Source organism: Lissotriton vulgaris, chromosome 8, assembly GCF_964263255.1.
Source record: "Lissotriton vulgaris chromosome 8, aLisVul1.2, whole genome shotgun sequence".
Classification (NCBI taxonomy): Eukaryota; Metazoa; Chordata; class Amphibia; order Caudata; family Salamandridae; genus Lissotriton; species Lissotriton vulgaris.
Window position 1 is genome coordinate 1512791934 of NC_141696.1, and position 25887 is coordinate 1512817820.

General features: G+C 46.5%; 1 protein-coding gene across 1 annotated transcript; it reads left to right on the plus strand.

The window, feature by feature from the left end:
• The first annotated feature begins 200 nt into the window (after positions 1 to 200).
• Positions 201 to 17419, plus strand: LOC147699054 (cystatin-A1-like). The gene is made up of 3 exons (XM_086935632.1): positions 201 to 853; positions 3565 to 3666; positions 17145 to 17419. The coding sequence occupies exons 1-3, from the start codon at positions 782 to 784 to the stop codon at positions 17271 to 17273; spliced, it is 303 nt and encodes a 100-aa protein (XP_086791758.1). The 5' UTR covers positions 201 to 781; the 3' UTR covers positions 17274 to 17419.
• The last annotated feature ends 8468 nt before the right edge of the window (positions 17420 to 25887 follow it).

Genomic DNA, 25887 nt, shown 5'->3' on the forward strand with positions numbered 1-25887 from the left:
TGACGGAACCACTCTGTCATCAGCACAGCGCGACCGCGGCTGATGACGGAGCGGTTCCGTCACCAGCAGGGGTTAAACTGACATGTGTATGACAAAAATCCAATCTGTTTCTTTAAATTTGCACGCACTGCTAGAAATGATAGCTAAGAGATTGCGAAACTAAGTGCTGCAAACAAAGGATTGCGAAAGGACGCGTCTACTTTGAAAATTGATTCCAGCTGACCCACCCTGCTGGTGTTGCATCACACTGAGGCGTTGTGCGGTGGAAAGGGTGAGGCCAGAAAACACGAAGGGTGTGAGAGCTTGACAGTAAGATCTAGAGATTGTCGGGTGTGGATTGGTGACTTGAAAGGTCCACCCCAACAAGTCCACCCTAGGAGTGGGAAGGACCAGCCCATGCCCCAGAGCTGATCTGGCACCTTGCACTCAGTTCCATTCACCCATTGGCTGATCCCCTCTGCGGAGATTTGGAGGGCGCGTGATATACACAAAGGCGTTGGAAGGAGTTCCCATCTCCAACGATGAGATCATACTCCATGCACTGACAGGTTCATCCAGGAACAGCTCATAAATGTCTCCTTCATGGTTATCTTGCTCTTGCGTATGTTGTAATTTAAGGTGATCCTGTGCCCGCCTTCTTCTCCTCCCCTCTCCATCAGGAGGGTGCAGATGGTATAAAAGCTGGAACCATCTACACTCCAGCACCTGTTGCACTCTGATTCCTCCTCACTCTCTGCTCTGCATCCCAGGACACCGCCTACCCACAAGAAGACCAGCCACCATGTCTACAGTTCCAGGAGGGTACACTAAAGAGCGACCGGCCACCCCTGAAATCCAAGCATTATGTATCAAGGTAAGATGCCAGGAGTTACACCAGCCTGATCCTTCTTAAAACAACATTTATAAACCAATTTTATTGAGTTGCACATAAACTGTGCGGTGCAAGCACTGCAGAAGTAGAAATAAATCCTGAGGACCGTAGTCTTAAATTGATTCAGTGAAACTTTGGCAAATCCTTCTGCACCCAGCAAGAAAGAGCCTTAAAAAAGTTATCTTGGAAAAATGAAGCAAATCTACGTTCTTCCCCAATAAAGAATCGAGAAAACAGTAAACACCAGGGCCCTTATTTATGAGGCCTTGCGTCAGTTCTGCGCCGCCGGTGCGTCACTTTTTGTGACGCACCAGCGGCGTACAAAATGCGCCTTGTTGCGCCATACTTAAAAAGTGACGCATCTAGGTAGATGCGTCACTTTTTAAACCCCTGCGCCACATTATACCTGCGTCAGGTATAATGTATGCAGTGGGGGCGTTCCCCCGCAAAAAGCCTCGTAATAGTGACGCAGTGAAATCTATGAGATTTCACTGCGTCACTTTTAGGATGCTGTTGCGTCAAAATCTTGCACCTGCCTCACAGCAGGCGTAAGACTGACGCAAGCCCTTTCACATGGGGCTTTCCCCATGAGAAAGGACGCATTGCTGGAGATGCGTCACTTTTGTGACACACTCCAGCAATGCGTCACTTTTGTGCTTACAGATGCGTCAGAAATACTGACGTATCTGTAAGTCCTTGCGACATGATGCGTCATACATTAAATATGACGCATCATTGGTGTCGCAAGGAGTGCGTAGTGAAAAGTGACGCATCGCTGTTTTCACGCAGCGATGCGTCACTTTTCATAAATGAGGCCCCAGCAGTATGAGAATATTGGCTGCACCTTCACAAATGGTGGCATAGCTCCTATTTTGACAAAGGGGTTTTGAGGTCGCCTACTGTGCAGAGGCGATTTCCTTTTCATTTATTGAGATCGGTATGTGTGTGTTATATGCATGTATGTAAAATCTGCAGCAATTGAAATCCACACCTTGCATGTGCACATTTGTTGTGGCTGGTTAGTGAAAGCTTGTACAGATTGGTCAAACAGTTCAAAAGTTATAAGTGAGGTTCCAAAATGTGTCATTTATTTCATTTAAAACGGATTTTCCCATAGCCAATTTCTGCTGCAGGATGAAAGGTCTTCACATTTGTTAACAGCGCAGGGGGCTTTCCATCATTCAATGCTACATTTGCCTCAATTTGATTGACGAAAATACAGATTTCTGTTTCACATTCAGATTTCAGATATTTTGGAAATGTCATGCAGATTTTAGGGATATTGAAAATTGTCTACGTTTTCGAAAATGTAAAATGCTGATTTTCTATCTCTGTCTCAATTTGCTTATGGGTGAATTTGGCAAGCAGCGATGTGCTACTCGGGATCCCTAGAGTAGTTAATTTGTGCCGGTGCTTGCCGGTATGCACCACTGCCATTCTGCTTCTATGTACCGAGACTCACTGTAATTTTACTGGGACCGTGGACCGCTGCCAAGAAGAAACATACAGATACTCGTTTAACCTATTTGTGAAGCTGTTGTGTTTCCTAGGGGGTGATGGCGGTGGGGCGTTGAGGCTGCTCTAGTACATAAGTTTGGATTTTGTCTTAAGTCTGTCTTAAGTCTGTCTTAAGTTTGTCTTAAATTTGTCTAAGACAAACTTAAGACAAAATCCTAACTTCTGTGAATACCAAAAGTAGTAAGTTCATTCTGTGAATGCCAAAAGTATTAAGTGCATTCTGTGAATACCAAAATAGTAGTAAGTTTAGGATTGAGTCTTAAATTCATTCTGTGAATCGGGCCCATTAACACTGTCTGGCCAAGTTTTCACCTTGTTTTGCACCCAAATACAGCAATAAGCAACAGAAAGATGACCCGCCACCCTTTGCGAAGGGCCTTCCACTTTGCAGCAACACATTATTTTGTAACTTTTGTCCTCTTGAGCTGGAAATACTTTTTATTTTTTTAAATCTGCGGATTATGCAGCAGATGATGGATTATGTGGCAATAGCTGCAAATCCACATGTGGCGCAACTGCACAATGCCAGTGGTCTGTGTATAATTCACTTGTAATATTGCAGAAGGGACATCCACCATGTTTGTGACAGAGCATCCTCTCTGCCTAAGACTTTAGGGTATCACACCCCCAGGTGCCTCGTGGATTAGAGGGTGATGCTCTCTACACACCCGATTGTGAGTAGGGTGTAATACTTGCTGCCTAAGGCAGTTGTGTTTACTGGCTGTGGTAAAGCTTCCTATTGCAAGTTTTTTTAGGATGGAATGAGGCATAACAGGGAAAAACAGTATCAACAATATGAAATTCTGCACGCTGGGATTCTTTTACAGGTATTATCCCCAGATAAATCTTGCCAGGTTTTTGCCAGTGAAATCTACTAGGGGGAAATTATTGGGGTGTGGGAATTTTCACATGAGGTAAATACTCCACCTGGAGGTAATGATCACACAACTCAGCATACCGACTCATACTCAGGGCGTGAACCCACTAAATTGGTGTTTCTGTCCATGAGCGACTTGCACTACAAAGCAATCAATAATTGACCTCTTCAACGCTTCCCTTGGACAAACGTCCTGTAATCATGAGTGATTTGTGACTTTCTGGAAATATTGACATGGAAATATTTGTTGGCATATTGAGATAAAACCTGGATTTCTTTTCTCTTTTTCCTCCCAAAGGTAAAGTCTCAAGTGGAAACGAAGACAGGGACAAAATACAGTACCTTTCATGCCGAAAGCTACATCAGTCGAGTTGTTGAAGGAACGATTTCAATTGTGAAGGTAAAATTTGAGAAATCGACATCACAGACAAAGCCATTGGATGGTGAAATTGTTTTGATCTGACGGTTCCCAGGGTGAAGCACGCAGGAGCATCAAACGTAAATTCCCAGAGGGTCAGATCCACCCCAGATTTCAGGATAACCACTATGTGAAGATTTCCATTTCGATTTGCTGTGTGAAAATGTATCCCATGTGGATGCCCTGAAACTCTGGTATGGATCTCGCGGTCCAATACTAGACCCCATGTCTGAGGCATCAGCCATGGATTTGTATCTCTTATTCTGCCTAAAATGTATCTGTGTCCATAACCAACTCTGTTGAGTAGCCGTGTGCTTTATAAATGTCCATTCATTCATTCATTCATTCATTCATTTAAGAGACACTCAACAGTTTAGATTTCTGGTCTTTGCCAATGATGTTCAACTGAAAGTACATGGCTATATCATTGCCAACTTGTTGTGCCTTGATAAGTCAAATCAGAAATATTATCAATGTTGAGATATTGTGTGATTTCTTTTCACAATTGTCCTGGGATTTGTACACATGCAATTAAAAGAAAAATTTAACCAAATTTTAACCACCAATCCGCAAAGCTCTTACCATTCCACGAGCCCAGTTAAATTGGCAATGCAATTTCATCTCTCGACCGGTGTGTGCTGTCTGGGCCACATGTATTTATTGTACTGCACATCTTAGACTTTGAAGAAACTTCTGCTGTTCTCAATGATCAGCCACAAGGCTCCTGTAAGACTTTCAATGTTTTGCTCTCACTATGACTACAGTCAGACACAGTATCTTAACCCAACCATTGGTAATATTGAATGAATGAATGAAAATTTGTACAGTGGTCCTGCAAAGTCTTCCCAGTATGTAGGGCACAATCTAAAGTTGGTATTTAAGTGGTTTTAAGCAGCCGGGTTTTTTAAAAAAGGTTCAAAAGGAAGGGCTCAAAGAGAATACGGTAGCTCATTCCAAAGAACCTTGGAAATCTTAAGAAGGGGCAAATGAAAGGATCTGAGTGATCTGTTTGGGTGATAGTGACTGTATCTATCCATCAGATATATAAGGAATGGCTTATGGAAAGTTTTCTGTCCCAGAATCAGGCATTTGATGTGCCTAGGCATAGCAATAAATACTTGAGCATAGCGTCAGGATCCTCAGAGCCAAACATCAAGTAAAATATGCCTGTATGCCGTCTCATAGTCTTTTTTTTAAACTCATTTTTTATTGAAGTTTTACAGTTATAGAGCAAGCATCAAAAATCATGACAGCTCCAATCAGATAAATAAATTGCAAGTCGCTTCCCTACCCATCATATTCAAATCACCACCACCCTTCACATTTCTTCATCGTTCACATCTGTGATATTTCCTACCCCCTGGGATTTAGTTCCCGGGATGGAGGAGGAGACACAAATATTACTCCTGTAGGCGTTCCAGTTTCCCCAGACCTGGTCCCAATTCTGGAGGCACCCCCTGCTTTTATAGATTGTTTTTTCTGATATAATTTACCAGTCCAGGTCCTGTTCCCACTCCTCCAGGATTGGAGACCCTAACACACCCCACCTCCGGGCGATGTTTCGTTTTGCAATTATAAATCCCATGGCGATTCAGAGTTGCCACGTGCGGGTCATGTTGGTTGTCTCCCATATATTAAGTATGCATAATTTGGGGGATACTTGTAGGGTTCCGCCACTGATATTTCTCATGCTTGCAATTATTGTGTCCCAGTACACCCTGACAGCTGGGCATTCCCAGAGTGTTTGATAATGGTGCCAACCCCCCCACACATCCTTCTGCACTTTGGATCTACACTCCTTCCCATCTTAACCAGAGAAGTACATAACATGTATGATCTATGAAGTATTTTTATTTATATTAGTTTCAGTCGCGATATGACTACCTCATGCGGGGAGGCTAGCGCGTCGCACCAGTCCTCCTCCTCTAGATTCCCCAAATCCACCTGCCAGTGCTCATGAAGGGGCTTCAGTGAGTCAGGTGAGTTATTTGTTATCTTTTGGTAGGTAAGTGAAATCGCCCTCAACTCCACACACTCTGTTAGTAGTCTATCCTCGAGTGGCAAGGCCTCCGGCATTTCCTCATCAGCTCGATGCACTGCCATCAGAGCATGTTGTATTTGTCGATATCTGAAAGCTGCCCCATCCGACAATTCATATTCTTTCTGTAGGCCGGCAAAAGAGATTATTTCCACCCCTATCCAAGGGTCCCCGACTTTTGATATGCCGATGGTATCCCATTTATCGAATCCCTGATAGCGGCCTATTTTGCTTAATTGCTGCCAGAGAGGCGTATTTAGGGTCACTTTATTGTTCCAGCCCAGTTTCTTTGTGACTCTGTGCCATTGGGCGACCATTTAGGCTGTTGGGCTGGTAAATTGCTGCCTGTTCAGATTCGTGTGCAGGGCTTCCCTGTATCCCCTAGTACCCATCAACCACTTATCCATGCAGCAGGCCGGTTCCTCCTGCATGTTATGTATCCACCAATTAATAATTGACAGTTGTGCTACCTAGTAATATGCTTGGATATTAGGCAAAGCAATCCCATCGTACCATCCCCATACCAGCTTGTGGGCTGCAATGCGGGGTGGCTTCCCGACCCAGAGTAGGGTTCTGACTTACCCTTCTATCGATTTGGAATATGTTTTGGGGACCCTGTATGGCGTGTTTTGCAAGGCATTCAAGAAACGAGGCAGCGCCATCATTTTAAATAGCGCCACGCGCCCCAGTAGGGTCAGCAGCAGCGATCTCAAGTGTTGCACTTCTCCTTGCAGCCAGTTTATTGGGACCTGGAGATTGTTCATAGAAGAGTTCAGGGCTAGCTGTGGTGAATTTCCCTAAGTACCGGAATCCCTCCGTCGCTATTGTTGCTTCACATTCAGCTGGCAGGACTGGGGCTGGACCATGGAGGAGAGGGATTACCGATTTGGCCCAGTTGGTGGTATATCCTGAATATTTACCAAAATTGGAACAGATCTGGAGAACCCAATTAATGGAGGTCCTAGGCGACGCAACATATAACAGAATGTCATGTGCGTAGAGAGAAATGTTATCTTCCCATCCAGCTGTCTTGCCATTGTAACCCTGGGTTCAAAGGTTCCCCTCGTTTCCCACACGCCAAAGGTATGCTAATGCAACCCTGTCTGCGCCCGCCCGCGACCGGACTGCGCCCTGCGCCAGAACCCCTCTCCAAAAGTTAAAGCTCACATTCACCAAGGCTAACTTACTACACATTTGTGACAGAGGTGAGCAAATGTGTTGTGTACCTATACTCCCCCGTTGCAACTCCCTAGGCCATCACTACCCCACATGTAATTACTCTATCGATACTAAGGTATCTAACCTCTATTCAACCCTAGATTCCCACTCACGCAATATTGTGAAACTCAACAAGTACTCTTTAAACTGTGTGCTGTTGAACACACGATCACTCCCCAAGCACAAATACAAACTTGCAGATTTTCTCGAACAATATAAGCCGGACTTAACGTTTCTTACTGAAACATGGCTTCATAGCTCCTCAGACCGCGACCTAAATACTGCTATACTCAATGGATACAACCTTATTTATTTATTTATTTATTTTATAAGCTTGTATGGCGCAACAGCTACCCAAAAAGGGTTTCCCTGCGCCTGAGAACACAGCATCAAAGATGGACGAGTATAGCTGGCACATTCAGGTTACTGATCGAACAACCAGGTTTTTATCGCTTTACGGAACTTGGAGAGGCTTCCCTCCTTTCGTATGTGAAATGGAAGTGAATTCCATATAGTAGGGCCCAAGTGGGAAAAGGATCTTCCTCCCATCCTGGAGAGCTTGAATCTTGGCACGCAGAACTTTTCAGCTGATAGGGACCGTAAGTTTTTTGTAGGGACATAGGGAAGTGCAAGTGCCTGAAGATATTTCGGGGCGGTACCTGACTTAATTTTAAACATGTAGTTTAAGGCCTTAAATCTGATGCGATTTTCTACCTTCAACCAATGTAGTTCCCGTAAGTAAGGAGACACGCTAGTATTTTTGGGGATGTGGCAGAGAAGTCGGGCAGCCGTGTTTTGAACAAGTTGTAATCTTTTTATGACTGCTTTATTTGCCCCCAAATACAAGATGTTCCCGTAGTCAAGCCGGGATGTAATTAGGGCATTGACTACTGTTTTTTGCATGGGGACTGGCAGCATCCACAGAATCTTCCTGAGCCATTTGATAATGGTGAAGCAGAGACCCACTACCTTGCTTGCCTGTTGCTTCATGGACAGGGTGTTGTCTAGAATTACTCCCAAGTTTCTTGCATGGGTCACTGGCGTTGGAAGATCACCCATCTGTGTAGGCCAGTGTGTTATGTTCCAGAGCTCTGGCTGTTTGCCCAGAAGGAGGATCTCAGTCTTGTCTCCATTTAATTTTAACTGGTTAGTTGACATCCAGTTAAAGATGTTCAAAAGACCATTTTTGAGAGAAGACGACATAGATTTGACAGAGAAGGACAACGAGTTGGGGGAGTGGCCATTGTATACCGCTCCCATATTAAAGCCACCTTCTCTGACTTCCCCCAACTAAAAGAGGAAGCCATTCAGTTCTCTTTCAAATGTAACAATACTTGTGATCTCAATGGTCTACTATTCTACAGACCACCAGGGCCTAGAATCCCTTTTATTGAATCTATTGCAACAGCCATGGAGTCTTGTATGGAATACTCCAAGTTGGCCATACTCGGGGACTTCAACTTCCATTTAGAGTTCAATGATAGCTGTGATACAAACAATTTAATCGATGTGCTCAATGGTCTAGGTTTTAAACAAATAGTTACGGAGTCTGCACACAAAGGGAATCCTACTCTGGATGGTATTTTCACAAACCACCCACAGATGAAATTTTGCAGTATGCTGCCACTAATTTGGACTGACCATAAAGCTTTATTCTTTGATTTACTTCTGACTGAACCATTCACCAGAGATCATAGGAAAAAGAAATCAAGCAGAGTACGCCTTTGGAAGCAAATAAATACCCCAAACCTATCTTGAAGCTACTCTACAGACCCATGATTTCCATATATATGTCGATCCAGATACAGCAGCCCTAAATTGTAATAACTGGATCGATCAAGCCACGCAAAAATTAGCCCCCGAAACTTTCAAATATATCGGCAAAAGAGCACCATCAACCCCATGGTACACCGCCAGCTTAAAAGAATTAAAAAGAAAGTGTAGAGCTAAGGAACAAATCTGGAGGAGGGTGTACTCATATATTGATAAAACACAGTATAATGAGGCACTAGCAAAGTATAAGGAAGCAATAGTCCAATCAAAAACTAGCTTCTTTACTGAGAAAATGATGGGCTCCAAGAACACGGCCGGAGAACTATTGAAAACAGTTTCTAATCCATCTAGTTTCAGTAATAGCAAACAATTTAACCCTACTAGACAGTTCTGCAACAAACTGGCATATTTATTTCAGGATAAAGTAGTTAAGGTTTTCGAGGAGTTTTCCAACAGCAAAACCAGAAAAAAATCACAAATATCCATGACGATAAGGAAACCATGGAGGTTTTCCTACATGAATTCCACGCTCTTACCTTAGACAGGATAGAAAAGCTAATACTGTCAACCAAGTTGGGATCCCCCGTAGATCCTTGTCCAGACATGGTCTTTCATATGGCACCTAGCAGAAATGAGAATAGATGAACACCCCTCCTTAATAACTCTCTGTTTAAAGGGCACTTCCCTGACACATGGAAAAGATCCCTGGTCAGACCCGTACTAAAAAAGCCAACCCTAGACCCTGTGGAGGTCAGCAGTTACTGGCCCATTTCATGCCTACCATTTCCTTCCAAAATTTTGGAAAAAGCCCTTAATGAGGAACTTTTATCCTTCATAGAGGCCAACGACAAACTCGACTCAGCGCAACACGGTTTCCGTCCACGTCATAGCACAGAATCTGCACTAATTGCTGCTACTGAGGGTATACGCATTCAACTTGATGGAGGTGGGAAGGCCATACTAATCTTCCTTGACTTATCGGCTGCATTTGATATGACTGATCACCACATTCTCATTCAGCGTCTGGCCGAAATAGCAATTGTGAACAAAGCGTCCGACATTCTCCGGTCATACCTAACCGGTAGAGAGCAATCTATTACGATGGAAGAATATAAACTGCATCCCTACACTTTGCCTTGTGGGGTTCCCCAGGGATCATCGCTTTCCCCCACCTTGTTCAACATTTACGTTACCCCACTAGTCCGACTCATACGGTCCCATGGTTTTAAAGTGGTAAGTCACGCTGACGACACACAAATAGTTATATCCTTAACATCCAAACTGAAGAACTGGCATTTAATTTTAGCAATTGCATGAAACACATCATTACCTGGATGTTGGGCAATTGTTTCAAATTAAACACCGGAAAAACTGAAGTGGTCTTGTTTGGAAGAGATACTTACATCTGGAACTCAACCTGGTGGCCGGAAGCAGCAGGACCTTGCCCTCAGCCTGTTAAACAAGTTAAAAACCTTGGGATTCAGATAGATCACCAGCTCTCTCTATCCGAACAGGTTAACAACATTACTTCCGCCTTCTTTTTTACTTTAAAAGTCCTTAGAAAGATTTGACCTTTTATCCCCATGGCCCTCAAAAATACAGTTATTACGGCCTTGATACTGTCTAAAATTGATTATTGCAACGCTCTCTATTTGGGAGCAAAGAAGAGCCTGATACGCAAATTACAGATGCTACAAAATGCAGTGGCACGTCCACTTCTCAAAATCCCAAAGTTTAGCCCCGTAAGCCATGCCATTCGAAACCTGCACTGGTTACCAGTCCAGGCAAGGATTTATTTTAAATCTATGTGTATTCTGCATAAGACTCTGCATGGGGCTGGCTTAGCCTACCTTAACTCACATATCAGGCGTTACACACCACAACGAGAGCTTAGATCTGTAACCGTCTCTCTGCTAGTGGTTCCAAGGATAAAAACATTAAAGTGGGGTGGCAGAAGTTTTCTACATATGGCCCCAAACCTATAGAACACGATGGCCATTAATCTCAGGAAACAAACCAATTTGTTAATGTTCAGAAAGGCATTGAAGACATGGCTGTTCGCTCACAAAGTTTAGCTGATTAGCCCGGCTCCTTGCACAGACCCTGAACAGCTAGCGCTAAGACGCCACGGCAAAAACGCGCTCTATAAAAAACCCACATTTCAATTCGAGGATCAGTGCGAATATAATTGGTGACAATGGGCAACCCTGCTGTGTCCCTCGGTTTGAGGCAAACGTTTTTGATGTATGTCCATTCACCACTACTTGCGCGAGTGGCTCTGCATATAACAGTTGGATCCACTCGAGAAATGTTTTCCCCAAACCCATGCGCTCCAAAGCAGCGAACATATATGGCCATTCAACAGTGTTGAAAGCCATGTGAGCGTCTAATGATAGTATTGCTGCGTCCTCCTTACTAGTGTCTTTCCTTTCGAGCACCCCGTTCAGTCACCGTAGGTCGAAAGCTGTATTGTGACAAGGCATAAATCCGGACTGGGACTGGTGCACTAATTTAGTCACGATTAGAAGTAGTCATGTCGCTAATAGTTTAGCCAGAACTTTAATCTCTACATTAAGCAGAGATATAGGGCAATAGGAGGTATGGAGATCTGCCTCGAGTGATTGTTGGTCTTCCGATTATAGAGTCTGGACCAGCATGTCCGCTAATAATTCCCTAGACTCCTCTATCGTGGCAGAAGCCACAGGGGAGTAGAGTTGTTTTAAGTAGTCAGCGAAAGTCACTGTTATGGCCTGCCAGTCTCTCAGCAACACCTCATCCTCTCCACGTATCCTCATTATCCAGCGATCCGCTTGCTCCCGTCTGTCCAGCCAAGCAAGTAGTTTACCTGCACGGTCTCCATTTTCATACATTCTATGTTGTGTCACCTGGTGTTTTTCCCTAGCTGCCTCTATTGTCAAATCCCTATAATCCTGATGCCTCAGCTCCAGTGTGTGACCGGTTGCCTCGTCTTGCGTGTGTATAGCTGCCTGTTCCCTGGCTAAAATTTCTTGCTCCATTCCTCAAGTTTTTTGCCCTTCTCTTTCTTACATCCCACCATGAGAGAGAGAGCCTGTCCTTCAGTAACATCTTTTGAGCTTTCCAGATAATTTGGGGCGATTGAACTGACCCCACATTCTCACTGAAATAGTCATTGGTGGATTTCTTGAGGTTAGTTTTTATGTGCAGTATTTTGAGGTACCTAGGGTTGATAAAGATTCCCAATACATATCTAGCCCATAGAGGGGCCTGATCTGAAATACCACTAGCCAGGTGTCTAACTTCTGTGAAATGGAGCTTCTTGTCTTCCAGCGTCAAAATATGATAAATATAGGACCTACTGTTGTGTGCCCCCGAACAGAATGTATATTGTCGTGTTTAGGGGTGGGCCTCACGCCATAAATCCACCAGACCCAGAGCACCCTAGAAATCAGCCATTGTGGTTTTAGTGCGTGGGGTGTTCCTAAGCGGGAATCTATCTATTTGGTCGTACAGTGTCATATTTAAGTCTCCTCTGATCACTAATTCCCCCTCAGGAAGGTCCAGTATCATCTTGCTCATGTCTGGTAGGGCCACACTATGTAGCAACGGGGGTACGTAGACTGACAAAATAATAACACACCTACCCTCCCACGTGCCAGATAATACGGCAAAGCGGCCCTGTGCATCTGTACGAGAGTGTGCCACTATAAGGGGAAAACTTTTTTGCATGAGTACCGCTGTCACACTAGACCCTGTGGTAAAGCCTGAGCGTGCAATTAATTTACAACCCCACCTATCAAGTGCCTTACAAGTGTTCAATACAAGGTGGGTTTCCTGCGACAAGACGATATCCAATGCCTGCCGTTTAATGTTCTGGAGCACTATCCCGCTCTCGAGTTTGTCTCCTAGCCCGCTGACATTCGAGGAGAGCAGTTTGAATATGTCTCAGCCCCTTCCTCCCCCTGGTGGTTGTGTCTATTCCTGGTGGATTTTCCATCTCAAGTAGTGGGACTAGCTTGTCGGGAGCATCCACCTTGTTTAGCTGTGTTGTAAATTCGTTTGAGTTTTATTGTCATGGTCTATACACTGATATTTTCGACGTTAATAAGTGTGATTTGGTCTGTACAAGAACGTGAGCTGCCTGCTGATTTCCCTGAAGAGTGTAACATGAACTAAATCTAAACTCTGTAACCTGATAACACCCCTGTCCCTGTCTCCGAGCATGCCATTCTTGAACTGCCCACCACCACGACATTGCAGAGTGCCCGTCACCCTCCCTTCCATGTTTGGGGGGAGATGTGGACCCGTTTGTCCCACCCTCCTGTCCCTGTTCACAATAACTAGGCATGATACATTCAATCTGTAAGGGTGTAGTCGTTCCATATACTCAGCCATTTTTGCTGTGGAGGCAAGAAAACCACCCATCCTTTCGCTATCTTTCAACCCTGGCTGATACAAGGTTCAGTCCATTGCTCCACTCGATTATTCTCTACTACTACTGGAAGTTCCAGTTCACTTTGTGTTATTAACTTTAGTTAGCTGCTTGGCTGTTAGTGTTATGGGGTTGTGAACTATGTGCCTAATGTTATGTTATGTTATGTTATTTTGTGTCTTTTATAGCGCTCGGCTACTCAAAAGAGTGTCCCGGCGCTTTATTGACAAGCTGAAAACGCTAAACACAACAGACAGATTAAAAAAACAGGTCAGCAAAACAAAAAATCTAGGAGGCAAAAAGCCAGGTTTTCAGGCCCTTCCTGAAAGCCAGCAGATTTGAAGTGCTACGTAAAGTCAGGGGCAGAGAGTTCCAGAGTTGAGGGGCCCGGAGCTTAAAGGAGCGACCTCCCATGCGTGCCTTCCTCACACGAGGGACAGTGGCCAAGAACAAAGACTCAGACTAATGGCGGGTCTTTATTGGCGGGATTCCTCTTTTCCAGAACATGGTCGAACCGTTTCTGAGATTTCACCATCTGCCGCCTGTGCCTGTCAGGATGGTCCCAATCCCCATCTCTTCGCCATCCTTCCAGCAATTCCCAGACTGCTTCTGGCTCTGTGAAAGACCCTGTTTTACCCTCCACCTCAACCCTCAGTTTCGCAGAGAACAGCATTGCGTATTTCAATGCTTTGTCTCTGAGGGCTTTTTTGACTTTGAGGAAACTTCGTCCCAGCTTCTGTACTTTCATGGTAAAGTCAGGGTAGAAAGTTATGATATTGGTTTCATGCTTGAGTAGTGCTGCACTGCGAGCGGTCTGTAGGATAACATCCCTGTCCCTAAAAATAAAAATGCGTGCAAATACTGACCTTGGAGGCTGTCCCGGCTTAGGTCTACCACCTGGTACTCTGTGTGTCGTTTCGATGGAAAAGTAGTTGGAGAGACTTCTGGGCGCAAGTGTTGTGTGATTACCTCCTCCACAAAGAGATCTGCAGCCGGCCCCTCCGCTCTTGCCTGCACCCCAAAAATTCTGACATTGTTCTGTCTGGACCTTTCCTCATAGTCGTTCAATTGATCTGCCAGAACTTTACTGGTGGCCTGCAGTTCGTGAACTTGTTTCTCCAAAGTCTTTGCATTTGTGATGAGACCATTAGTTACCTCTTCCACTTCTTTAACCGTGGTGTCAATTTTTCTCATGTTGACGCGAATCAGGGAGATTTCTGTTGATTTTGTATCTATTCGTGACTACAGAGAAGTGTGTATGCTGGTGATAGCCAATAGTATATCCTGCAGGTTTGGGGTGCACTGCTTCGCTGGTGTTTGCTGTGTATCCTGTGCTGGGTCACATTGGGTGCTTGCCCCTTCCTGGTTCTTTTGTCAGGAGAACTTGTACAATATTGGCTGATGTGAGCCACATCTTCCCTTACCACCCGACATGGCCCTGGTGCCTCTGTAGGGTTGGAGCAATGTCATTATCTTTGGCGCGGGGCCTTGGGGTAATCACTGCTGCAGGTACCCCCACTTGGCCTATCAGTTTTCCCCTGCCGGACTGTATTTGTCCCCAGCACGTTAATCTCTCAGGAAAACAGTTACTGCGGTGGGGCGCCAGCTTTGAGTCTCTACACTTTATTTTTATTTTAATGCCCAGGTAGTAGGAGATGGTATCCAGAAGTGCGCTGTGCCTGGCTCTCACCCGACATGGTTAGCAGCTGCATTCACGTTGCTCCACCAGAGACTCCCATCGTTGCCTGCCCCACCTCCACGGTCAGCCACTAGTTCTCTGTTTCCTTGAAGGCCCGCTGGTCCTCTCCCTGCGTTAGTCTTCTATGGGTCTCTCCTCCACTCTGTCCTCTCTCCTCCACACTCACCGGCGAGCGGAATCACTGGCAGACTGGAGCCAACCAAGAGCGGCACTGCGCTCCATTGCAAGCTCCGACAAAGAGGTTGTCACTACTCGTCCGCTGGACTTCTGGAAAGAGAGAGCCCGCCCTGGCTGCCGCTCGCCGCACACACCCGATCTCAGGTTGGGGGTGGAGCCTCTCCTCCGGCCGGAGGCTGACGTGACACCACAGGTCCTTCCTTGCACAGGCCGTTAGCCTCAGCGGGCCACACTCGACCCTGCAGGCGATTCTTTCCTGGCGGTCTCGCTCTCTCACCACTACAGCTTCCACGAGGGCCATCAGGCCCTCGGATAGATGCCGGTTAAGTGGAGAATCGGGAGACAGGAGCCTGAGCCGCATAAGTGTGCAGCCATCTTTTCCGGCAGTTGACCCTGCCCCTTCCACGTCTCATAGTCTTGGTCACAACTATCATGTGCTGACGCTGATCAAGACGGGCTGTCATAGAGGTTCATCCTCACTCTGCCTTACATTGCATTGGTTTATCCTCAAATGTATGTCGAGTCCTCAAATGTATGTCTAGATTCCCTTTTCCACAACGGCATCCTCAGATTATCCTTCTGCACTTTCCCTTAATGTCGATTACTTGTAAAATCTGTCTTAAAAGGCATGTTTGGGATACCTTTGTGATGCGCCCAAGTGCCATTTTACAGAAGGATGGTTTTTAAGATTAGAAACCATGTTTGAAATGACCAGGCCTGCTAGCTTTATTAAATAAAAAGAGACATCTGAGTGGAGTGATGTAGTTGGAAATGTAAGTCCCTCACTCACAATTTGTGCAATGCTTCATCATATGGCTTTCCCACTCCTTGGCTGCTGGCAGTCATGGTGGGCTACAACCACCAGGTGATGGGAGCGTGTTTTTGTTTTTACTATCTCACTATCCCAATGGAAGTTGTTTACTTCCAGTGTCAAAGAGAAACAAAACATGAAAGAGTGTAAGATATACCTAACTCCGAAGAAGTTGTATTATAGGTTATGTTGGTTGGGTTAAACACGATTTCCACATGCTATTATTGGCAATGGATAATGGCTCGTATTGTCCCACCATCTGATTGGCTCGACATGTTTCAGCCGTTTTTCATAAAAACACTTTTGTCAGGACCTTTGGGGGTGTCTGGTCATACATCTTGGTCAATATGGATATATAAAACCATTAGGTCATTTGTGGGCCTGTCTCTACTGCACTTGCTTTGCAGAAACTGGTTTTGATTTTGGCAAGGCTCAATGGGGTAGAGTCAAGCCGTCCAATCTCAGACCCCCCTTGTCCATGTCTCAAACCGTGTAAAATAATGGTTATAGTGAGGGGTGGAAATGCCTTTCAACTGTGTCTAATGGCTGGGTTATGGGTCTTGAGAGTAAAATCTACCTTTGCCCTTGGCCACTCCCTATTGCTTAATTCCTAGCAGTTCAGATGACAACAGAAAGTCTTTGGTACTGTAATGAGAAGACCAGGCAGCATATGTACAAAAACATGTCAGCACGCAAAGCTGCGCCACATTTGGGAGTGCCGCGCTCTACCATTTTTAAAATGCAGAGATGCGAAATATTCACAAGAATAGGATGCACCCCTGTGTTTCCTCTTGCACAAAAAAGCTGCTTAGCGCCTTTTGCGCCAGTGCTGGCACCCTGCAGCCATGTTCAAGGGTGCCTGCGCTGCCGGCGTGAGTTTATGTGCATATAAACGATCAATGATGGCGAGTTACTCTTCAGCAGCGCTCATGGAAGGAGCAAAAAAGAGGAGAAATTAATCATTTCTCCTTGAATTGCCATTCTAATGCCTGGTATTCCATGGCGTTCGTTTTTGGCGCTACCTCAGCCTTGTAAATCTGGTGCAGCATCAAAAAGCAATGGGTATTGCAGTGGAACGCCCACAACACCCATTGCACACCCCTTTGCCGCCGAGGTCTGCGGCAGAAAGGACCATATTTACAAGGTTGCGTTAAGCCATGCTAAATGGCTTAGCACCAGATGGTAAAAATGGAAAATGGTGCTATACCACCCGAGTGTAAAAAAAAGTGACGCTCCGGTGGCGATAGGGGCTTGTACATATGCCCCCAGATGTCTTCAAAGTTCACAGATAGACACCAAATAACCCTTTTACTCATCTCTCCTAAACTTGCAGGTGCATTGTGATGGAACGGTCTACCTCCATATTAAGATACTTGAATACCCACTTGGGAGAAACAAGCCAACCGAACTACTAGACTGCCTGGACCATAAGTCTAAGAATGACCTCCTTTTGCCCTTCTGAACCACTGCCTCTGCCCTGCCCGCCTGACAAGAGATGATCCTCGAGCACACAGAGATGCACACATCTCTGGATATGAAGACAGAGGGATATGTTTGTTGATCTAATGCTTGCACCTTGAACAGGAAATAAAGAAATGCACCTTCAAAGACTCTGAAATCGTGTGTTTGTTGTGTGTGCTGCTTTCAGTTATTTTGATTTAGCTCTCCGTTTGGAAATTTCCAATATCCCTTTTGATGACATTTCTTTGGTAAACATTTACATGTAAAGTATGCACAGGCAGATGTATTCATGGTTATAATTCCAAGAGACACCACTGCATGGCAACAGATAGCCATTAATTGAACTTTCAACAGGTTGCTGACATCTGACATCCTCCTTATTCTAATTCAACCTGCCATAAGATGGGAGGGGGAGGTATGAGGGGAGCAGGACACTGGGGAATAGAAGAGTGAGGGAATGTGGGTTCAGGTATCAAGAAAGACCAGTTAACTGAAATAGAGTGCACCTAAAATAGCAGTGTTGCAATAAACAATCTACATTCAGCAGTCGACTAGTCTCCTTCCTGCTTGTCAATGTAACAAACAGATCCAGGAGTGGGCGACTAGGTCTTCGCCAACCCCATAAATTACCAAGATAAGCGATGATGAAGCTAATCGGGTCGCCAGCAGATGCAGAAAACATAGGTAATACCGCAGTGAAGATTCCAATAGGCCTCCAATGGCTTGTACATTACTTCATCATGGTCAACAATTTCAACCCACAATAATGTTGCATCCACCACATTGCCTCCCACTTCACCATCAACATGAGCAGATCAGTAAAGCCCTTTATAAAAGGTGGAAAAGACTTTTGAGATATCCATGCAATGTATGCAGATTTTTCCCTGCCCCTCATGGATGCTTATTTGGCTATTAGGGTTTCCTTCTGTCTAACTGGGAAGTCACAAATGCAACCAGCTTCATCGTTAATCCTTTCACTTGGAGGTACATAGTTGAAAGTGAAATTCTCATTTTTTAAACCGCAAATATTAGAAGTGAGGTGTCTCACTGTAGCTGTTCTTTAATTGGTTTCTCCATATGGGAACGTTCATCTTTACGGTCTTTCATGCTAGAGCTGAGTCTTGCATCAACAGGCCCATCAAATTTGACCCAAACAATTTGAGCTGAGGACACTGAGTTCTCATTCTTGTCTCAATTTGCTTTAATTTGTGATCTCTTTGTTCAGCAGGGTTTCTTGTTTACAATCCTTCCTCTTCCACACTTCAATGGTGGTGGCACATGGCTAATATCCAGACCTAGAGGAATCATGAGGTGATCCAAGATGTAACCTTTGAGAATCTTCCAAAAAAAACCATCAAGAATATGGGGATTTATAGTCAGAAATTATTTGATCTGTGAACAAGTTCCCTGTGCACTTGAGAAACCTGTATTTCTTCTCTTTCGCGTGAGTCCAACATCATATATTAACTAAGTTGTGATCTACCATGACATTGCGTAGAAAAACCCTGCCTAAAACTCTAGCTGTAATCTAGATAACAGGAATAGGAAATTCGATTTAGGAGCATCATCAATCCAAGGTCAGTTTAGTATCTAGCATCTTCAAATTAGTAAATACATATCTTCCATCAGGATTGGTCCATGCCTTGAATGTTTTATGCAGCAATGCTTTCCTAATGAGGATTGTCACACCATATGTCTTTGTGGTGCTACATGTTATGTGGGTATTTGTGGACTTTGGGTGGGGCTTCTACCAATCACAGAACCTATTCGATCCCTTAGTAGTTTGTCATACTTTAGTTTAAACAGATGTGTTTTCCCAAAAAAATTGCAATTTTTGTTGCTTTAATATTTATATTGTAGAATTTGACAAATTGCGACACGTCATGCGTGTACTGACATTTACGGGATAGTCACCCCCGCAGCAAGTTTAGTTTAGCTGGAGGTTTGACCTGCTGAAATGTATCCAGAGGGGAGAACTTCAGCACACCCAAAAATTACCGGGTGCCATAAACTCTGCACCATTTTTTTGTAAAAAGTGATCGTTTTCAAACATGAATTTAGAAATTTTTATTCTCCACCCCCACACCCTGGCAACAATGCTAATAGTGAACTAAGAGGGAAGTCAGTTTTTATGTGCACTCCTTGGGTGGCTGGGGTTTATAATATACATGAACAACAATATGGCTTTCTAAATCAAACACAGAAGGTTCTGTACAGCACACACCCTGAAGTCATGAGGGGAAGAAAAATAAAGCAATTGCCTTGGATCGCACAATTTAGTTAACTGGATAAGCCGTGATTAATCCCTCGTTTTTGGTTTCACATTGTGCAATTCAGACACTAGATGTATATGGTTTGCCTCCCCTGTTCACCTTATTGCCAATGCCCCCCAACTCCTGATCGCCACCCTCCTGGCATCAATGCGGCCCCCTGACATATGACAGACCAAACTTTGTGGCTTATGGGAAAATGTTTGCGAGTACCCATGTCCTAGATCATTTATTTAAGTCTGGGCTGCCTATCCCAGGCTGCCTGCCCTGCCTCGTTCTGAACAAGGAGTCAGAAGCCAGGAAGTAAATCCACTTTCTGCAATGTGACCCACGATGCATGGCTACCATTCGGAAGCCCTTCAGTGCCAAGGGAGTGTTTGGTGATATCCACTGTAGACCTGTGATGCTGCCGGTGTCATGGTTTCGAGCATTGCAGGCTGTATCCACGCATGAGTAAGAAGTTATTCACAGGCACAGGGGCAGATGTATCATCATTGTACTTTGCGAGTCCTTAATAGCGAATTTTACCGATTCGCTATTAAGGACTCGCAAAGTGCAATGTATGTAGGTTTCGCAATAATAATTGCGATTCCTACATATTTCATAATTGCAATTCGCAATTAAGGAATACCTTCCCATTCATTCCTATGGGCCTGTAGGCCCATAGGAATAAATGGGAAGACATTCGCAATTTGTGAGTACCTAATAGGTAATCGCAAATTACAAATGCAATTTCAATGGTGCAAGGGTGCCAAAAGGACACCCTGTTGCACCGCTGAAATATGCACGTGTGCACATACATGCTCTAAAGGCATGTATGTGTGCCACATTGCACTTAGGAAAATGCAAAAAAGTGAATTTTTCTAGGAAATCGCAAATTACCCCAACTTGAAGTTGGTGGTAATTTGCGATTCCTTAAGGCCAGATTGTAAATTTTGGGTGCTTCCAAAATTGCATTTCAGGAATCGCAATTTGGATTCCTGAATTGCATTTGCAAAATAGGGAATCGCAAATGTTGTGATTGCTTATTTTGCAATGGCCTTTTGGGATGATACATCCCAAAAGACTTTTTCCCGTTCGCAAACGGGCTGATTCTGCAAATCAGCCCGTTTGTGAATGGGAAAACGCTTGATACATCTGGCCCATAGATCCCACCCTTTCCTATTCGTCACATGGTTGAGGGAGTCAAGCGTAAATGGAGAAATATGTGCATATAGTGTCCTGTTTTGTGAAATATTGTCAAAAACCGGGCCTGATTCATTTAGATTGATTGGTGCATTGGTTGTAGAATGTTTTATTCCCATTTTGGACATGTTTTGATTTTAAAGACAGTTAGACACTGTAGCATGCTAGGTGTTTGTAGTGGCATAATTCTAGGCATATGACTATATGGCATTAAAATAGATATTGAAACGGGTCCCTGTCTGGCCATTTATTCATGTCCTTAACATTAAACCCAAAAACACAGATTGATTTCCGAACAATAAATGTTAAAAATGTTAATATAATGCAAATCAGCAATTTAGTTCCTGTTCTATTTCACGTGCTTTACTTAACCTCGCATTTGCGAAGAGTGTTAGCTATTTTCATCATGTTGTGTTTGTTTTTTTCATGCATCCCTCTACTCTTTTACAGAACATACTCTGAACTGAGTTGCACCTGGTGTTTATGACAGGCTTTAATTGAGGCTGAGGGCAGTGAGAGTTTCTCTAAGTGCCTGTCTGAGGGTTGGCTTCTCTTTGAAATTTTGGGTTCTCTACAGATCACCCAGAGGAGTGGGCACATATACCAGCTGCAATTGAAAGCCTCTGTAAATGTGTGTGGAGGGGGTACACTGTTGGCAATATATTGACAAGGTGAAACTTAGAGAAAAGAAAGGGCTTGTGAGAAAGTGCAGTGTATGTTTGGGGGGTAAATGAAGGAGACGTGAGGAAGTGCATTCAATAGAGAGTGAAGAGAGTGTTGAAGAAGAAAGAGATGAGGTGTAAGATAGGCAGATGGACAAGATGCTGAGAGAACAAGCATTTGCAATGCATTCGGTCTCGCCTTTGGGACCTTATATGTATTTCGCTATGCAGCACATTAGCCTGGGTGCTGAAACATCGACTTTTCTTTAACATGGAAAAAAAGTAAGCACCAAACTCCGTGACACACCATGTATGGGAACACACAGAGAGAAATATTGCCTTTCAGCGGGAAAAGGTATAACACAAAGTTCTTTTTTTAATATAAAAGCAAGGCCTTCGGGGCGTGGCCAAGATGGCGTCGGAGTAAGACGTGCTCTCGAGTCGCTCCGGCGCCCGACCTGCTAAGCATTGTATAGCATCGCCTACGGGGTGCCAATCGACTACGAGGTAACCGCAGAGTTCACCGGCATCGAGTGGAGGGGTCCGGAGCCCCCGGCGAGGCCATAGGAGACCGGAGAGCGCCACTGCGGGAGGGTCATCGCCCGGCCTACAAAGCATCGGTCTTGCGTGAGGGAGAGGCCGGCCTGTGAGTGCAGAGGAGCCGACGCCGGCTGGGCGTGGCATCGCGGAGCAGCGGACCACTCCTGCCTTCTTATCGCTGCCAGTATTGCTGCGCACTATCGAAGCACTGAGGCGGTATTGGGCGCTCTGTTGCAACGGACCCGAGGACCCCGACGGACGACCGGCCACGTGGAGGGTGTACCTCGGACTATCAGCGGAGCTGTGTGCACCCGGGAGCGGCTATTACTGGACGGCGCAGAGACGGCTACTTGCGACCATTGATGCAGCGGAGTGTCCTCTTCGCCCCTGCGAGCAGCCTAACACCCTGAGGTGGAGCCCGTGGCGTGAAGCTACGAACCGAAGATACTGGCCCTGTGCTGTGGGCCCCGGCCCGACGTGTGAACGGAACTAGAGGCCTATTCTGCCCTGCGAGCTGACTGTCTGGCCCGCGTTGTCCCCTCACCGGCGGCCACAGCATCATTTGGAGGATCGGCGGGGGCACATGGCTGGAGCAGGGGGCCTGCCTTTGTGGGCCCGATTTACAGAGGAGGAGACCCCGGGATTGATTGCCGGACGACACTGTCCCTGCATTGCTTCTTGGACTCTGGCTTCTGCGCCGCCATCTTGATCAGGCGGCTGCTGCCCGTGGCGCAGTTTGCGCGGCAGCGGGGAGGCCTGCATTCCTAGTGAATCCTTACGCTACGCCTGGGCACTCCTCGTCCCCGGTGAAGGTACGATAGCCTTGGCCCCACGGCACAACCGGACCTCCGGGATGTCCAATCTACCACGCAAAGGAAGGACGGTTAAGGACGGGGCCTCCAAATCGTCGCAGCAGCCATCTTCCCCGGGGGCCAGTGGTTCGTCTAGGCAGTCGGACGAGGAGGCACCCGCCACCAAGGCCTTCATGAAGGAGCTGTTCACCTCTATCAAGGAGGACATTTCTGAGCTTCGCGCCCAGCTGGCGTCGGATCTCCGGGAGGTGCGGAGGGATGTCGATGGCATTGGTGAACGGGTAGCGACCCTGGAAGATCATGACTTGAGTGTGGCGAATGATGTGCACCAACTACAACAGGATATTATTCGCCTTACGGAACAGAATTTGGACCTGCAGGCCCACGCGGAGGACTTGGAGAATCGTTCCAGGAGAAACAATATTCGTATTCGGGCGGTCCCTTGGGACGGTGAAGCTGGAGACTTGCGAGAGTATGTCCAGGCCCTGTTCTTGCAAATCTTGGACGTGCAGGAAATTAAAATGGATAGGGTGCACAGAGTCGGCCTGCCTAGACGAGGGGGTGGCCCCCCCCCGGACATCCTTGTGTGTGTGCATGACTTTCAAACGAAGGAGCGTATCCTATGGAAAGCTAGAGCCATCACCTCCTTACAATTCAGAGACCACCGTCCGCAACTCTACCAGGACTTAGCGGCATCTACGTTTCAAAAGAGGAGAGAATTCCGCCCAGTAACTGCTTTCTTGCGGGAGCGTAACATCTCGTACTCCTGGGGGCACCCCTTCCGTATAATATTCCGATGGCAGAACAGGCTGGTGCAAATCCGCTCCCTGCAGGCCGCGAAGGATCTTCTGGGGCTGGAAGACGTTCCCTCCTATCAGACGGCGCATCCCTCCCCATCGAGGCGACGGCATCGATCTTCCTCATGGCATCGAAGTGGCTCTTCCCCGGACCGGGGGCGTCCGGACCGCACTGCTAGCTTGCAAGAGAGGGGAGCTGTGGTGGCATCGGTGGCTTCGGCCACGCTAGCAGATACTCAGCAGAGCTCTGGAGCAGCATGATCCCTGACTTCCTTGATGGTTGGGCGCCGGAGAGTCTCTGGCCCTAAGGTCCCGGGGTACTATGGTACTTTTGGAGAAGACACCCCGGGCCGTGGTCCTGGGGGCCCTCGAACTGGTGCCCCCATCCCGATTCCAGTCTGATGTGGACCTTGTGGCTCGTGGCCCATTGGAACTGCTGAGTGCTTGGTTCAGGTTTAGTGCCTTGAGCTCTGTCTTCTTGTTTTTTGGTTTGGGAAGGAGGGAGTTCTGGGGGTTGGTACTGCAAGGGAACTGTTGGGGTTGGGGTTGGGGGGGAGGGGGGGGGTGTGGTGGCGACCGAAGATGGTGTGAATGTGATGTTGTTGGCACTAGTGGTGTTCTTCTTTGCACTGCTTATCTTACACTACAATGTGATCTTTCCATTTCTTATTACAGGGGGGAGGCCTCTCTGGAACGCTGGGGAGGGGTGTATGCGGTCCCCCATGACTGGAGGGTACTTGGGGCTTTACCCTTGCTGTCTTTGTACAATTGCTTTCAGTATACAGAATTTATCCTGTCGTCTTGCCAGGGAGGTTCGGAGGTGTGGTACGCTGGAGTTACTGAGGTGGGAGGGATGGCCCAGAATGTGGGGGGACTGTTGGGAGGGGGGCCTGATCCAGGGGGGTGTGGACTGCTGAATGGTGGGGCTCGGAGGTTGGACTCTGGGTACCTTAGCAAACGCATAGAACGGAGTCTCATGTCGTCATCATGCCAGTTAGTATAGGTACCTGGAACGTGAAGGGTCTCAACTCCCCGCAGAAACGCCAGAAGCTCTGGAAGTATCTTTCAGACCACCATCTAGATGTAGTTGCCCTCCAGGAGACCCACTTGGCCAGGAGAGATGAACTGAGACTCCGTCATAGGAATTTCCCCCTTATCTACAGGGCATCTGCGCCCACGAAGCATAGAGGGGTGGCCCTCCTCTTTCGGGCCTCTCTCCACTTTCAACCCCTGGGGGTGAGCGGTGATAAGGAGGGCCGTTGGCTAATGGTGAAGGGGTCATTATATGGCCGCCAGTGTACATTTGTTGTGGTTTATGCTCCGCATGCGGGCCAAAATGTTTTTTTGCAATGCTTGATGGACAAGATGGGGGACTTTGTAGATGGGCACTTGATACTGCTGGGGGATTTCAACATGGTGTGGGACAGGGATTTGGATAGCTCGGGGGCGCGCAGGGCAGATACTGGTATTTTTTCGGAGGAAACGCAACGTCAAGTAGGCGAATTGGGACTGGTGGATAGCTGGCGCTTCGTGCACGCTCAGGCCAAGGATTATACTTTCTTTTCTCACGTCCACCGCTCGTACTCCCGCATAGATCACATTTTTGTTAGCCAGGCCCTCAGGGGAGATATTCGAATGGCTGATATCTTCCCGCTCTCCTTGTCGGACCATAGTTTAGTGGTGCTTGGGTTGCATTGGTCTGTAGGGGGGGACGGCTGGCGGAAGTGGTACTTCCCGGCTGCGTTAGTACGGGATGAGGTGTCCTGTAAGGAGCTGCGAAAGGCTGTAGGAGACTTTTTTGCTCTTAACCCACCTTCTGATACATCAGTGTATACCACATGGGATGCGTGCAAGTCCTTAATACGGGGTACGTGCCTCGCCCTTAACACAAATCTTAATAAGCTTCAGCGGAAGGAGAGGGAGGCTCTGGAGTCGGAGCTTGCGGCCCTGGAGCAGGCGCATAAGTCGAACCCCTCTAGGGTGACCCTCCGCCCGCTTACGGCGGTACGAGGGAAATTGAAAGCCCACTACAACAACCGGGCTGAATTTACCCTCCTGCGTCTCAGACGCGTCTCCTACTCCCAGGGGAATACGGTTGGGCGCCACCTTGCCCGGCAGCTTCGAGATAAGCGCGAGAGGGACTACATCGGGGGCATACAGGACCATACAGGTTCTATTCAACATAAGGATGTAGACAAGGCGGCCATTTTTGGTCGCTTCTACGCGGATCTCTACTCGAGCGACGCCCTGGATCCAGAGGCCCAGTCTGCGTTTCTGGGTGGTCTTCCTATCCCACAGGTCTCCAGGGAATGGAACGAGTTGCTGTCTTCCCCGTTTCTAGGGAGGAGG